Below are 16,223 nucleotides of genomic sequence, written 5' to 3'. Positions count from 1 at the left end.
CACTTAAGTGTGTTCATTTAAAGTATATTATTTGTGTAATAAGTACACTTTATAAAAGTATACTAAAGTGCACTTTTTTTTCACAAGGGAGTCCCATGCCCCTGCTTCATGATCTCTTCTCCAGATTTGTTGGTATATTGTTTTATTGTATGGTATCTGTTTTTTATAAAAGCTCTTATATTTTATCATGAATTTTGGTCTTACAAAACACTTTTGTGAACATTGTTCTTATCTGTGACACTGGGCTGTAATTTTCCAGGTGTAAGTGGTCTGGACATCTCAGGCCCAGGTTCCCATCCTGGACCTGTGACTTTGATGTGGATCCACACTACATGATGTGCCGTTATGGAGAGAAGAGGTGTTGAGTGAGCTCCAAGTAGGAGACAGGGTAGAGGTCGCCCACCTAAGACCTACATTAGGCCAAATGACAAATTTGACTTTTTTTTTTTTAAATAACAATCAAGGATGAAATACTAGGAAAACCATACAGTTTGTAACTGCACACTTATGTCTGTAACAGTGGCAAAGATAACTTTCAAATATAATGGGAGGTTTATTCACAGAAAACTCTATTCTCTCAATTTACTCTATTCCTCTCCTAGTTCAACAGCCACTTTCATGTATTTCAGAAGATGCAGATGATCTTGTATGTTGTAAATCCAGCAGGGTCTGCCTCTCAGACCACTGTAAACAAAAATTGCAGCACCAATGGTATGTGATAAGTTACCTGATGAAATCACTTGCACATTTGTAACAATTGGAAGATTGAGTCAACACTACAGTCAACAATTTTGTAATTATTTTGTCTAAAATAACTAAATAAAATTGATAGACATTTCTAGTATCAGTTCTCCTAATGTGAATGAATAAAAAAACTGACATTAGAGCGACAGTACTCGGGATGCCCACAAGCGACTTCACAGTACAGAGACTAGCAACATGCAGCGAAAAAGTCGCTGGCGGTGTGAACGAAGCTTTAGAGCGTCCGACTCCCACGCCGAGACCCAGGTTCGAGGCCCACGGGGATAGTAGGACCTGGGTGAGGGGTTACATATATATATATATATATATATATATATATATATATATATATATATATATATATATATATATATATATATATATATATATATATATATACAGGTGCTGGTCATATGATTAGAATATCGTGAAAAAGTTCATTTTTTATTGTAAATTATTTTAAAAAATGAAACTTTCATTTATACTAGATTCCCTACATGTAAAGTAAAACATTTCAAAAGTTTTTTTTTTTTTTTTTTTTTTTTATTTGTTGATTAGAGCATACAGCTAATGAAAGTCCAAAATCCAGTATCTCAAAATATTACAATATGTACATTTGAGTTTCATTAAATGACCATCCCTACAGTATAAATTCCGGGTATCTCTTGTTCTTTGAAACCACACTAATGGGGAAGACTGCTGACTTGGCAATGGTCCAGGAGACAATCATTGACACCCTCCACAAAGAGAGTAAGTCACAGATGGTCATTACTGAATGGGGTGGCTGTTTACAGAGTGATGTATCAAAGCATATTAAATGCAAAGTTGACTAGAAGGAATAAATTGGGTAGGCAAAGGTGCACAAGCAACAGAGATGACCACAAGCTTGAGAATACTGTCAAGTAAAGCCGATTCAGACACTTGGGAGAGTTTCACAATGAGTCAAATGAAGCCGGAGTCAGCGCATCAAGAGTCACCACACTCGGACATCTTCAGGAAAAGGACTACCAAGCCACTTCTGAAACAGAAACAACGTCAGAAGCTTCTTACCTGGGCTAAGGAGAAAAATAACTGGACAGTGAACAGTGGTCGAAAGTCCTCTTTTCAGATAAAAGTAAATTTTGCATTTCATGTTGAAATCATGGTCCCAGAGTCTGAAGGAAGACTGGAGAGACACAGAATCCAAGCTGCTTGAAGTCTCATGGGAAGTTTCTGAAGTTAGTAATGATTTGGGGGGCCGTGACATCTTCTGGTGTTGGTCCATTATGTTTTATCAAGTGCAAAGTCAATGCAGCCATCTTCCAGGAGATTTTGGAGCACTTTATGCTTCCATCTGCTGACAAGCTTTATGGAGATGCTGATTTCCTTTTCCAGCAGGACTTTAGCACCTGCCCACAGTGCAAAAACCACTTCCAAGTGGTTTGCTGACCATGATATTACTGTGCTTTATTGGCCAGCCAACATGCCTGACCCCTGAATCTATGGGATATTTTCAAGAGAAAGATGAGAAACAGTCGATCCAACAATATACAGATGATCTGAAGGCTCAATAGTGCCTCAGCAGTGCCACAGGCTGATCACTTCCATGCCACACTTCACTGATGCTGTAATTTGTGCTAGGAGCAAGTCATTTGCTGTAATATGTGCTGCCGACCAAGTATTGAGTGTACAAATTAACATACTTTAAAGAACTTGAACTTTTCTGTTTTGAAAATCCATTTTTTGATTGATCTTAGGAAATATTCTAATATTTTGAGATACTGGATTTTGGACTTTCATGAGCTGTACGCTCTAATAATCAAAATTAAAAAAAAAAAAAAACTTTTGAAATGTTTTACTTTACATGTAGGGAATCTAGAATATATGAAAGTTTCATTTTTAAAAATAATTTACAATAAAAAAAATTAACTTTTTCATGATATTCTAATTATATGACCAGCACCTGTGTGTATATATATATATATATATATATATATATATATATATATATATATATGTGTGTAAATACTTTGTAAATATTTTGTGCACAATTTTGAAACTATTGGATCTCAAAAGACTACCTGATAAATGCCATTGCACTTTTTGACACCATTGACTGTTATCATCATGCTTCGTCACACTGTTATACAGACACACCTGATTTGCTTTACAGACACACCTGTTTTTCACACGTCACTCAAACATAGAACCAGGAAACAGGAATCACATGACTTCAGGGAAAGAGAAACTGAAGTGTAGTCGAGCTGTTGTGTTCGTGTCTCTGTATTCATACAGTAAAATGGCAGAAGCCAGAATTTCAGTGGATCAGGATGAGTTCCTGTGTCCAGTGTGTCTGGATCTCCTGAAGGATCCAGTGGCTATTCCCTGTGGACACAGTTACTGTAAGAGCTGTATTACAGGCTGCTGGGATCAGGAGGATCAGAAGAGAGTCTACAGCTGCCCTCAGTGCAGACAGACCTTCAGTTCAAGACCTGCTTTAGCTAAAAACACCATGCTGGCTGAAGTGGTGAAGAGACTGAAGAAGATTAAACTTCCTGCTGACTGTTACGCTGGAGCTGGAGATGTGCAGTGTGACGTCTGTACTGGAAGAAAACACAAAGCCGTCAAGTCCTGTCTGGTGTGTCTGAACTCTTACTGTCAGAATCACCTTGAACAACATGAGAGTTTCTTTAAAGAAAAGAGACACAATCTGACTGATGCCACTGGACAACTGAAGGAGATGATCTGCCAGAAACACGACAAGATCCTTGAGGTTTTCTGCCGCACTGACCAGAAGTGTATATGTCTGCTGTGTACGATGGATGAACATAAAAACCACAACACTGTATCAGCTGCAGCACAGAGGAAAGAGAAACAGGTATTATCTTAAAGAGGTCTCATAATGATCATTTACAGGCTCATAATTTTGTTTATAGGGTCTACTAGAATACATTTAAAGGTCCCGTTCTTCATGATCCCATGTTTCAAACTTTAGTTAGTGTGTAATGTTGTTGTTAGAGTATAAATAAAATCTGTAAAATTTTAAAGCTCAAAGTTCAATGCCAAGCGAGATATTTTATTTAACAGAAGTCGCCTACATCGAACGGCCAGTTTGGACTACATCCCTCTACTTCCTTCTTTAATGACATCACTAAAACAGTTTTTTGACTAACCTCCGCCCACAGGAATACACAAGAGTTGCGTTTGTAGAGTGTGTTTGTCGCCATGTCGTCGAAACGCTGTTATTTTCATCCCGTACTCCAATCACCGGGTCTGATTCCGGCTCACATTGATAGGGTAAAATTAAAGACATGTTTACAATAACACTGAGCGCGTGCATCTCCACGTTATGGTAAGAGGCGTGACCTTTCCGGGCAAGGAGCGCTAAGCTGCTGTCGAATCACAACACAGGAACCGCTGGCACAATCAGAACTCGTTACGTATTTCTGAAGGAGGGACTTCATAGAACAAGGAAGTCATCAGCCCGTTTTTATGACAGTGGAAACAGCGGTATACAGATAAGTATACAAGTATATAAGTAAAATTATGTGAAAAATACTGTTTTTTTACACGCGAAACATGAACACATGTTATATTGCACACTATAAACACAATCAAAGCTTCAAAAAACACGAAAAACGGGACCTTTAAAGGGGTCATGAGCTGCATTGATTTATAATGTTTCCTGGGGTGCACTTATAATGGTAGTATAATTTTTACATCAAAAAATGTCATAATTATAAATAAAAGGCATTTTTCCTACGCTGATTTTAGCCCTCTGATTTGAACGCTCTGTTTTAAGGGGTGTGTCTGCTGTGAGACTTCAGTGTAAACGCCCACTACTGTGATTGGCTGACATCTTTCCATTTGAAATAGCCAAGTATTACTCTCTCAAAAACTTGTAGCACATTTTTACTATTACAGCCCTCAAGGTTTACTAATTGTGAAAAGTGTTGATTAAAGCATTATCTTTAGATTCAGAACTCAGTCACTGATAAATTCACGCTGTTTGATTGACAGCTCCAACAATTTTAAAGGGAGCGTTCTTTGATCATTTTCTATATATAATTTACTTACTGTTTAAAAGCAGTGTGAAATTGACTATTTAGTATGAGAGGCCGTTAGGCCATAATTATTGAAAAGCCTCTTATAAACACAAGTGAAACAAAAAACACTGACCTTAGAAAATTCATTCATATGCAGTACTGAAAAAGATTTCGAAGAATTTCATGTTGCCATATAAAGAGCTGTTCAAAGCAGAAACTTTAGTGATTTACAATACCGTAGTCGTCTTGAGGAGCATGTCCATTTTTTATATGATCCAAAATGCATGCAATTCTTCAAAGTAGCCTGTCAAACACTACTAATGTACTTGTCAGGGTGCTCCAAGGAAGACGGAAGCATAAGATACAAGTAACACAACGAAGGGAGGCGAAGGGAGGACGACGATTCCCTGGCAGTGTTGGTGGTGGATGACCGCTGGCAACGTAAGTGGAGCTGGAGATCCTGAAAGCTGCGGTGACGCCGGTGCGACGGAGGACAGAGGTGACCCCGAGGGGAAGGAGGAACCCCCTGTAGCCATAGGGGTGGAGGGACGGAGTGGAACAAATGGCCCGCAAGTCAGAGGCGGAAGAGGTGGGACGACTGACCAAGGGGGAGCCGTCTGGAGGAGGGAGACCGGAGGAGCCGTCAGTCAGAGGGTCTCTGGAGGAACTGTAGTTAGGAGGAGCCTGGACAGAGCCGGCAAGTTGACGGGCCGAGATGGAGCAAAGAGTTTGACGGCGGGAGGCGAAGCCACAGGATCCTCTTGCCTGGGCGCTGCGGATGGATGACTGACCTGCGGCTCGACGTCACAGGGATCCCCCGGAGACAGCACAGGGCTGGAGACATCCGGCAGCGATGGGACTGGAGGACTGGTTGAGCACTGTGGTGACATCAGCTTGGGCAGATTAGATGATGTAGATGAAGCTGATGATACCGTGTGGGAGTCGAATCCTCGCTGAAGTCAATCGGCCAGTCCTTCATCTCCGAGGTCGTCTCTCCCTCGTCCGCAGGTGTTGTGGGCTCACACCCCTGGTCAGACGCTTGATGGAGTTCCTCTTCTGGGGCAAGGGGCATCTCTGTCCTCGTGAATTCAGGATCCGTTTGATGTTTTGCGTCCGGTGGAAACTCTCCGTCTGTGGGGGGCTCGCACGAGAACTCCGTGGTTGTTGGGGACGATCCGGGCTCTGGGTCTTCGATGTTCTGGTCTGGGCTTTGGGTCTGCCGATGTTCTAGTCCGGGCTCTAGGTCTGCCGATGTTCTGGACCAGGACGCGACGCTCTTCACAGGTCCACGGGATGATGGTAGTTTGCCCCGATCCAGAATAGTGACTTCAGGATCTCGTCATCAAGGTGGCAGGTTAGTGCAAGGCAGGTAATCTCCTGGGTGAACACAAAAATATCTTTGCATAATCCATACTTGAGGTCTGGTATTCTGTCAGGGTGCTCCAAGGAAGACGGAAGCATAAGATACAAGTAACACAATGAAGTTTAATCTCAGAAACTAGAAGAACGGGTAACAGGAAACACAGTTGACATAAACAATACCTGACACTGAACTGAACACAATCAGGAACTTAACTACACAATACAAATGGCAAACAGCTGGGAAGGTAATCAGTGTCCATGGTGAGTGATGAGTGGCGGGAACAGAAAAGCACATGACAAACAAAACAAACGGGACAAGGCAGTGACTGTGACAGTACTAACATGAAAGATAATAAGGAAAATATATGTACAACTTCATGCTGATCTTCATTATGTGCAGGGAAAAACACCTGAACTTCTGCGGAGCAGTAATGAATTAAGTAATGTGGTCAGCGGCGCGCTGGTGAGATAGTTTGCATCGCAGAGTCCGTTCGGTGACACTACACACTAGCAAACATGTTCTCCTTGCGATGTCAAGTTGGTCCAAGGACATGTCAGCATGGTGCAAGCTCTGTAACACCACGCCGCTTTATCCCACTTTGGGTGTGTTTGGCTTCCTATACAACTCCTTACAACTAACCACCATTTCCTAAGAGTTTGTGAGACACGCACTAACAGAAGTGCGGGTGCAGTTTCCTTTTCAAGTGAAATTAGCTCTCATTAACTAGGCTACTGAAATCTTCTCATTTCAGTAATGCATATGAATGAATTTAATTAAGGTTGATCAATGTTTTTCATTTCACTAGTGTTTGTAAGAGATATTGGATTCATATCTGTTTACCTGATGATTGATGTGATGTTTCTCCTGTCATTGGTTTGTGCTGCAGAACCAGCTGAAGGAGACGCAGAGGTCGTTCCAGCAGAGGATCCAGCAGAGACAGAAAGATCTTCAGCAGCTGAGAGAGGCTGTGGAGTCTCATAAGGTGAGTCTGGAGAAGAAGAGAAGTTTGAGAAGTCTCAGTCAGGACTCACTGAAGTCACTGTGTGATTGTGATGTGTGTCCTAACAGCGCTCTGCACAGACAGCAGTGGAGGACAGTGAGAGGATCTTCACCAAGCTCATCCGCTCCATTAAGAGAAGCCGCTCTGAGGCCACACAGCGGATCAGAGATCAGGAAAAGACTGCAGTGAGTCGAGCTGAAGAACGACTGGAGCGACTGGAGCAGGAGATCAATGATCTGAGGAGGAGAGACGCTGAGCTGGAGCAGCTTTCACACACACAGGATCACATCCATTTCCTGCAGGTAACAGATCTAGAAGAACAGGATCATAGTGGACTTGAGCAAGAGACTCACAGAGAAACATTTCATAAGAGCAGAATGAGCCGTTGACTGAAGTGTTAATTTGTGTGTTCGGTTATTATATCATCATCAGTCAGATTCTCATCTGATCATCTTCTTTTGAAAGAGACACACTTTCAAATGCAGTTGAGCTCTGGAAATCTCTTAGGAAACATTTTTCTGAAAGATATATTGAGCTTCCAGACAGAAACAGTTAAAAACTTAACTAATATTTAAACTTTGTTTACAACCATGTGAAATCTATGAACTTGATGGTACCAGTTTCACCCAGCTAGATTTCCCATCATCTCAATCTTTGACTACAAATTTTGAGTAATTTTTACCAAAATCAGATAATCTTCAAACCTACTCAAATCTTTTAAAATAATGTTCATTAACACATTAATGAATTTGACAGTAAAGTCCTCAAACAGGAAGTGAGGCTGTCTTTAAACCACAAAACCTGACCTTGTGATCGTGTCCTAAGTCTCCTTGTGAATTTCAGAGCCACTAACTACTCAAGTTATAAATAATGGTCAATCTACTTGTTGCCTTTGAACAGCTTTTCCTGATCAAATCTACTCAACCCTGTCATGTGACTCCGTTGATGCTCTTGATGTGTTACATTTATGTTATTCTCAGATGTTTGATCATCAAATGTTTTCCTAGAAAGTTCACATACAGTGTAAGTGTCAAACACTAGAACTTATAGCTCTAACATGATATAATGAACATGAGAAGAATGAATCTGATGCTGTGAAAGTGCTGGATTGAGGAGAGTTACTAAAGATCAACAAGAGTTGCTCAAATCTGACAGTATTGCAGGTTATTGGCTGAAGTGTGGAGGTGATGAGCTTTGATTTCTGTTTTCTGTAGAGTTTCCAGTCTCTCTCAGCTCCTCCTGAATCTACAGGCGTAAATGACGATCCCTTCAGTTCTCTCTCCTCTTTTGATGTTGTGAGAGAATCTGTCCGTCAGCTGAGAAACAAAGTGGAGGATTTCTGCAAAGAGGAGCACAAGAAGTTTTCTGACAGAGGTAAAGTCCTGGAGATTCATCTGCTCTCAGAAATGATCCTCCAACATCTCATATCATGTAAATCATCATATTAGAAATGTCTTAGGAACGGATGCAGGGATCATTCTCTCTTGACATGATAATCACACTCTTCATGTCTGTTGATTTCCACAGTCACTTCCACCAACATTGTTCTCAGGACCAGGAACAACTTCCTACAATGTAAGTCACTGAGAAAACAAGCAGAAAATCTCACTGAGTGTGTTCATGTTCTTCCTGTAGAAGGAGAAAGAAAACATGACAGAAGAGTTTATAGTCGATCATATAAATGATGATTTGTACAGGATATATGGTAAAGGCGAGCTCACACTACACTCATGTAGACTATGACACTACATGAATCGCCATGGTGCCTACACTACACAACAAGTTTCCTTGTCATCTTCTTGTCTTAACAGTGCTCTTACTACACAACACAACGCGATAAGGTGCACAAACTACAAGATTTTTGGCCAAGTGGCCAATCAACAAAGAAAAAATGTTCTCTCACATGAATTCATGCGAGACTTTAGAGCCACTCATGTCTGCAGTCCAAGTCATATGTGTAGAAAAAAGGATGCAACAAAAAGGGGGAAAAATGGGCATCTGTTCATGTCTGTACAGCATAAAACCGATAGTAAACTAAATGTGAATGTTGAAGACCACTTGTTTAGATTTTAAAAATATATTTATTGTTAGTTTATTAGTATAAAACAATTATCAAATTGTCATCTTGCGATCATGTACATGAGCAGTTTATTATTTTGTTTCTTCTCTCACACTACAAGAACATGTGGCATAATATCAAACAGGTTTGAAAATATTGCAGCATCTGCGACTGCTGGAGACAGGCTCAGATCACGTCACTGACCTGCTCATGTTTGCGACCACAACAAGCACCAATTTGGTGGCGTTCTGGGTGTTTTGTTGCAAACATTGGAAATCTATCTGCAACAGCAAAATCCAGCCAAAAGTCCTGTAGTGTGAGCCTGCCTTTAGCTGTACTGAGACTCTGCTGATATATTGAACATGAAGAGTTCAGATACATTAAAAGATCAGATTCATAGTTCCTGATTCTGATGTGTTTTATCTCTTTCAAGCTACATCCACCAAACTCATAAAATTGCTGATCAAATCTTGGAAAAATCCCATAGACTTACATGGACGGAATATTCAAATGAGCCAGTTCAAATTTTGACAGTTCGAGAGGCTCATTAGGTTCAATTAAAGGGTTAGTTCACCCAAAAATGAAAATTCTGTCATTAATTACTCACCCTCATGTTGTTCCACACCCGCAAGACCTTCGTTAATCTTCAGAACACAAATGAATCAGTGTGTCAAATCTGTTCGGAGCGCCAAAGTCACGTGATTTCAGCCGTTTGGCAGTTTGACACATGATCAGAATCATGATTCAATGCACTGATTCATAATGATCCGATGCTTCCTGAATCAGTGTTTTGAAATCGGCCATCACTAAATAAGTCGTTATTTAGTTTTTTTGGCGCACCAAAAATATTCTCGTCGCTTTATAATATTAATATTGAACCACTGTACTCACATGAACTGATTTAAATATGTTTTTAGTATCTTTATGAATCTTGAGAGAGGAAGTGTCATTGCTCCCTATGCAGGCCTCACGGAGTCATCAGATTTTAACTAAAATATCTTAATTTGTGTTCCGAAGATGAACGAAGGTCTTACGGGTGTGGAACAACATGAGGGTAAGTAATAAATGACAGAATTTTCATTTTTGGGTGAACTAACCCTTTAAGCTTCCATTTTATGTAATATTTCTAATCTATCTATCTAATCGTAAATAGCAAATCTTAGCAACTAGCCTTGGATATGTTAGCAATGTGCTAATTTACATTGCTATGCTAGCAATGTGCTCTTTTTAAATGATGTAATATAAGTCTCTGGTGTCACCAGAATGTGAAGTTTCAGCTCAAAATACCCCATAGATTTTTATTATACCATGTTTATCTGCCTGTTTTGGGTGGGAGAAAAAAAGTGTTGATTTGGTGTGTGTACCTTTAAATGCAAATGAGCTTGTAATCTCCGCCCCCAAGCTCATGATTCCAAAACACTGAGGCATAAACATTACAGGAGAAGCTCACACAGCACATATAACTCTCAAAATGGATCATTACAAACTGTTTGATGCAGCATATCAGATCATGTAGGTATGGCATGTATTTTGTGGATTTATAGGATTATTCAGATAAGGGTAAGGAAACTCAAATCTTGTCTAAACTATAAGATACTCAGCTGCCAGCAGGTTGAAGTCCTTCAGGAATAATGTAGAAGACTACCTTGTGGTTGTTCTTTGTTGAGGCTCAGTTTGTAGTTATAAGTAAAGTCTCACGGAAGGCAAATGTAGCAATAAAATCTCTCGTTTATTGGTTACAATACAAATCAATTAATGCAAAATAAAACAAAATAAAACTTGAATCAGCTTAAACTAAAAAGCTCTATATCCTAGCTTTACCCAGCAATATTGGAGATGCTGTTAACCTCCCCTTGTTAGGGTATCAGATCCTTCTAGGCTTAATACAGGCAGCATCTGAGGAGGCCTTTTACTCCTCAGTCTTTTATACTGATTTTTGGGACATTCCAACTTCATATTACTCATCAATTGATGAATGCCTATGATCCAATCTTTCTGCTGTTGGCGTATGAGTCTCTGTATCTCTTCCTTACTAAGCCGGCCCGGATGTCCTTCCTCTGTTCGCCTATGCTGTTGTCTTCTTCTAGCACTCTTCCTCTTCTTCACTGAAGTCTTCATCTGGCTCACCTCTTCTTGAGGTTGTAACATGCTCTCTACATCCTTATTGTTAACCTTTATGGTTGGTTACAATCATCAAACTCAAAAAAAAAGTCTGATTTTCATGATATGTCCCTTTTTAAAACATGCTAGCAAAGTGATGATACATACTAGCAAACACACAGCAACACCCTAGCAACCACCCTGAGAACCCTAGTAACCGCATAGCAACACCCTAGTAACCACCCAGAATGCCCTAGCAACCACATAGCAACCACTCAGAGTACCCTAGTAACCACATAGCAATATCCTAGCAACCACCCAGAATGTCCTAGCAACCACATAGCAACACTGTAGCAACCATTTTGAGTATCCTAGCAACCACATAGCAATAACTTAGCATTCACCCTGAGTATCTTAGCAGCCACTCAGAGTACTCTAGCATCCACACAGAAGTACTTTAGCAACCATCCAGAATATCCTAGCAACCGCATAGAAACACCCAGCAGCTACACAGAGTACCTTAGTAACTGCATAGGAACACCCTAGCAACTACCCAGAATGCTCTAGTAACTGCATAGCAACATATAACTGGCTTTTAAAACTACAAAACTAAAACACATTTTTTCAAACTTTCAAGCCGACTTGAAGTTTGTCTACACACTTTTTTATCTAGTTACACTTACTGTTGAATCTACTTAACCCTCTGAGGCTGATTTGGGGCTTGGAGAAGTTTTGACATGCCCTGACATTTGTGCTTTTTTCAGTTGTTCATAAACATATAAATGACAAAAGTGTCATTACACTGTATTCAGCACAAACTAGGCTACAATAATATGTGAGGAACATGTATGTACATGTTTGTATTTTTGAAGGAATAATGTTTATGCGTGGTTATTGAAAAAACAAAAAACTTAAGTCACTGAAATAAGGCCAAAAAAAGTATATTAAATCTGTGTTCACAAGACTTTTGGGTATTGGAGGTTGTAGACTAGAGTTTTTGCTTCAGAATTATGTAAAAATTATGCTGCCTACTCCTTCATATAAAACAATATATTGATTTCGTTTTTGTAAGACACTTTTGTCAAGAAACACAGTATGCGTGGAGGCGTGAATCTGCATGAATAATGGGCCATTTACACCTGAGAAGACAAAAGAATCACATAATAATGACCGGAAATGACTTGCATATTAATGAGGCCATTCAGTCAGGTAGGCTGTGAAAAAAACCCTCTGTAATCATGTCTCAGCTCATCATAAACAGCAATACTGTGAAATATTATTACAATTTAAAATAATGGTATTCTATTATATTCTTTAAAATATAATGTATTTCTGTGATGCAAAGTGTCTGAACAATTATGTTACCTCTATGGCATTTTATATAGGCTTTTAGCTTAAAAGCATGCACATTTGGAGAAATATTGATGGATTCTTATATATTTATGTCAATTTTCTATACTGAGAAGTAATATTTATTGTCATCACTATGAGTGCTGGATACTGTTTTTTCAATTCATACTTGCAGCCGGAGGGCGCTCTCTGTACACCTTTAGTCCACAAATTATTCTAAAGAAGAAGAGGACATTTCAGGAATGGTGTTTTAATTCATACTTGCAGCCGGAGGGCGCTCTCTGTACACCTTTAGTCCACAAATTCATATAAAGAAGAAAAGGAACTAGGAACTAACTGCATGTCTTCTAGAGATCGCTAACTATTGCTTTAACATCCAAATAAACACTTTTCAAGACAATAAATACACGATTGAGACGATGAATGCATGTATTGCCTCTGAATTTGCGTCTGAATAGCGCTGGCTCTGTGGGCGTGGCCGCATTAGCGGATAATGAGCTGAATCACAGACTTCTGACATGGCTCTCTTTTCATACAGATTACATAAACACAGAATGTTTGTTTTCGATTTGACTTGCACGATTTAAAACCTGACATTTCAACGTTTCTTTAGACGTAAGTGTCATTTTTTTTGTCATTAGTATTCATAAGTTACAGTTCATTTTCTGAGAACTATCAGATTGGAGTTCGTTCAGAGGGAGACGAGAGATCACGCATCATGTTAGTTTTCTTTATTTTACAAAAAGCACAACATTGTGTTTTTACACTGAGTGTATACAAATAAAAGAAGACATTCTATAGTTTCAATTGATATATTACTTATGTCTCTATGACAAGAAATGACGGAGTATTTTAAGTCTGTTTTGCTGCAATGTGAAAAAAATCCTGCAAAACGCGCCGGCGCATTTTCAGACCTCAGGGAGTTAAAGATCCTCACTGAATGAAAGTGTCAGTTTCTTTGGAAAAGAATCATATTGATCCCAAACATATGAATGGTGTAAATATAATAATAGGCCTAATTATAATAAACACAGAATAATAACCAATATTAATATTCAGGGAAGGCATTTAGAAAATGTTGGATAATAATAATAATGATGATTTGTACAGGATATCAGACAGATTGATGATTCCTGATTGTGATGTGTTTTATCTTCATCAGATTCCCGTCAGCTCAATCTGGATCTGAACACAGTGAATAAATACCTCCGTCTGTCTGAGAGGAACAGAGCGATCACTGGCATTGACACACTCCAGTCGTATCCTGATCATCCAGACAGATTTGATCAGAGGTGTCAGGTGTTGTGTAGAGAGAGTGTGTGTGATCGACTCTGTTACTGGGAGATTGAGTGGAGTGGATTTGTGTATATATCAGTGTCATATAAGAGCATCAGCAGGAAGGGACAGGGTAATGAGTGTTGGTTTGGATATAATGATCAGTCCTGGAGTTTGATCTGCTCTTCCTCCAGTTACTCATTCATACACAATAACATACAGACTAAACTCCCTGTAAAGTCCATCAGCAGTAGAATAGGAGTGTATGTGGATCACAGAGCAGGAACTCTGTCCTTCTACAGCGTCTCTGGAGACACAATGAGCCTCATCCACACAGTCCAGACCACATTCACTCAACCGCTCTATCCTGGGTTTACTGTTTATTATAAATCATCAGTGAAACTGTGTTGATGAATCAGAACAGTCTGTAGTGAGATTCTACCCATAATACTTTGAGCTCATGATGAATCAGTAACAGTGAGATGTTATAGAGTCTCTTGTTTTCTCTTCATCACATTAATACTACAGCTGAACTTCTGTCAGGTTGAAAAGTTTTCCACATCCTAGAACAGGTAAAATATATGTATAAAAGTGTCATCACGTGTAATTCATGTAACGTTTACCCTGTAGCTCAACATTTTGTTTGTTTTTTACTTTGGCATTGAACAAATCCATCAGCAGGTCGAGGAGGAGATATTGATGTGAAGAACCAATCTAGAGAAACTTTTTAGATTCTTACTTTGAATACATTGTTTCCCATTTTTGTTTTTCTTTAAATGAATACTAATGTGAAGCTCATATTTGTATTTATTTTTTAAGTCTATGTATATGTAACCTGAAAACTGATTCAAAGCTTGTTCCATTTAGCTTCTATTTTCTTTTCAATATTTGTTATGGAATTAGTTTTTTTGAAAACTGATTTATAGTTTGTTCCATTGAGTTTCTATGTTTTCTTTAAAGTTTGATTCATTGAACTTCTTCCTCGCCTCTTTATCCCCTAATCTTATTAGGAAACTTCCTCTCAATCAGTCGAGCTGCAGTGTGAGATTGTTCCTCTTGTTATCTGATGACAGCCGAAACGTAATGTCTTTTAATTAATAAAGTTTGAGCTCTGTAAGAGTTCGTTTGTCACCTTTGTTCAGCTCAGCTGACAGCTCAAAAGAAACCTCTTTTATTGGTAGAGCACATTTTTAATATTTGTGACATAATTGTATTTTTTCCACATTTATTTATGTATATATGTGTTTATGTCTACATTTATTTATTTCTACACTTCTTTGTCTGTATGCTAATGAGGAGGGCGTGTGTAACGGCTTCCTTTGATCTAAAGCCACTCCCATAAAACCTGTTTGAGCAAGATTTGAAATTATTGTTACAAAAAAGTGAAAACTTAAAAACAAAACTGTGATTGCAAAGTAATCAGTATAGTGTAGAGCTGCAAGAAGTCGCACAGGGAATGAACGACTTAGAGATGGGCAATATATCCAAAGTCTTATATCACATCTTAAGTCATTTAATATCACCCTAACTGTGTGTGTACTTTTCAGCTTTTTTCAAGGTAAATTTAGATGTCTTTCCCAAAAAGGACACCAAATAACCAAATTATATGATTTAATATAATTCATACATTTATGTACACCAAAGCACCCATAGAAAAAAAAAAATCAACAATGCCTTACAGGTTTTTCAACTATCTAACAATAGTTTTCAGATACAGAAATTGAAAAGTAATCAAATATACAGCATATAAACTTCTTTGAATAATTAAATAAAGATGAAACATTAAGTTACAAAAGCTATTCAGTCAAGAGTGATTTCTTCGTCTTTTGTCTTTTGATTTACATTAAACAGAGAGCATAATTCATAATTTAAAGATCCAGTACACTGAGACTGATACACGTGTTGTCTGTCTCGTTTTTCTCTTAAGACATAACCTACTATGTTTGTTAGGATACTCGCTAAGATGGGCTGATGTTGACATAATTTTTGTGTGAACTTGTCCGTTTAGGTGCAAGACTAGAGAATTTACGCGAGAATATTTGCGCGCTGTGACGCGGCTCTCTATGTACGCGCTTCAGATGAGTACACACAAATATCTGGTCTCTATCTCTTATTAATTGTGTTCCCATTGACATGCATTATACTACTGACAGACGGCAACGGTTGGAGTTAAAAATCATAATTTGTGTTCTACTGAAGAAACAAAGTCACCTACATCTTGGATGCGCTGGGGGTAAGCAGATAAACATCAAATTTTCATTTTTGGGTCAACTATCCCTTTAATATTAATAAATGTGAACTAATGGCTGT

General features: G+C 38.8%; 1 protein-coding gene across 1 annotated transcript; it reads left to right on the top strand.

Annotated features, from left to right (window-relative positions):
• The first annotated feature begins 2,957 nt into the window (after nt 1-2,957).
• Nucleotides 2,958-15,933, top strand: LOC125247036 (E3 ubiquitin/ISG15 ligase TRIM25-like). Its single transcript, XM_048158199.1, has 7 exons — nt 2,958-3,598; nt 7,016-7,111; nt 7,198-7,251; nt 8,446-8,503; nt 8,657-8,704; nt 13,801-13,832; nt 15,922-15,933. Exons 1-7 carry the CDS (start codon nt 3,020-3,022, stop codon nt 15,931-15,933), a joined length of 879 nt encoding a protein of 292 aa, XP_048014156.1. The 5' UTR covers nt 2,958-3,019.
• Nucleotides 15,934-16,223: the final 290 nt, after the last annotated feature.

Source organism: Megalobrama amblycephala, linkage group LG15 (genome assembly GCF_018812025.1).
Source record: "Megalobrama amblycephala isolate DHTTF-2021 linkage group LG15, ASM1881202v1, whole genome shotgun sequence".
In the NCBI taxonomy this organism is placed as follows: domain Eukaryota; kingdom Metazoa; phylum Chordata; class Actinopteri; order Cypriniformes; family Xenocyprididae; genus Megalobrama; species Megalobrama amblycephala.
This window is presented reverse-complemented; position numbering and strand designations above follow the sequence as displayed.

Excerpts from the sequence above, each read along its gene's own strand:
- LOC125247036 (XM_048158199.1), top strand. The coding sequence starts at position 3,020 with ATGGCAGAAGCCAGAATTTCAGTGGATCAGGATGAGTTCCTGTGTCCA. Across the intron at positions 7,112-7,197 it reads AGGCTGTGGAGTCTCATAAG|CGCTCTGCACAGACAGCAGT; the intron begins GTGAGTCTGGAG and ends GTGTCCTAACAG. Across the intron at positions 7,252-8,445 it reads GGATCTTCACCAAGCTCATC|CTGAGAAACAAAGTGGAGGA; the intron begins CGCTCCATTAAG and ends TCTGTCCGTCAG.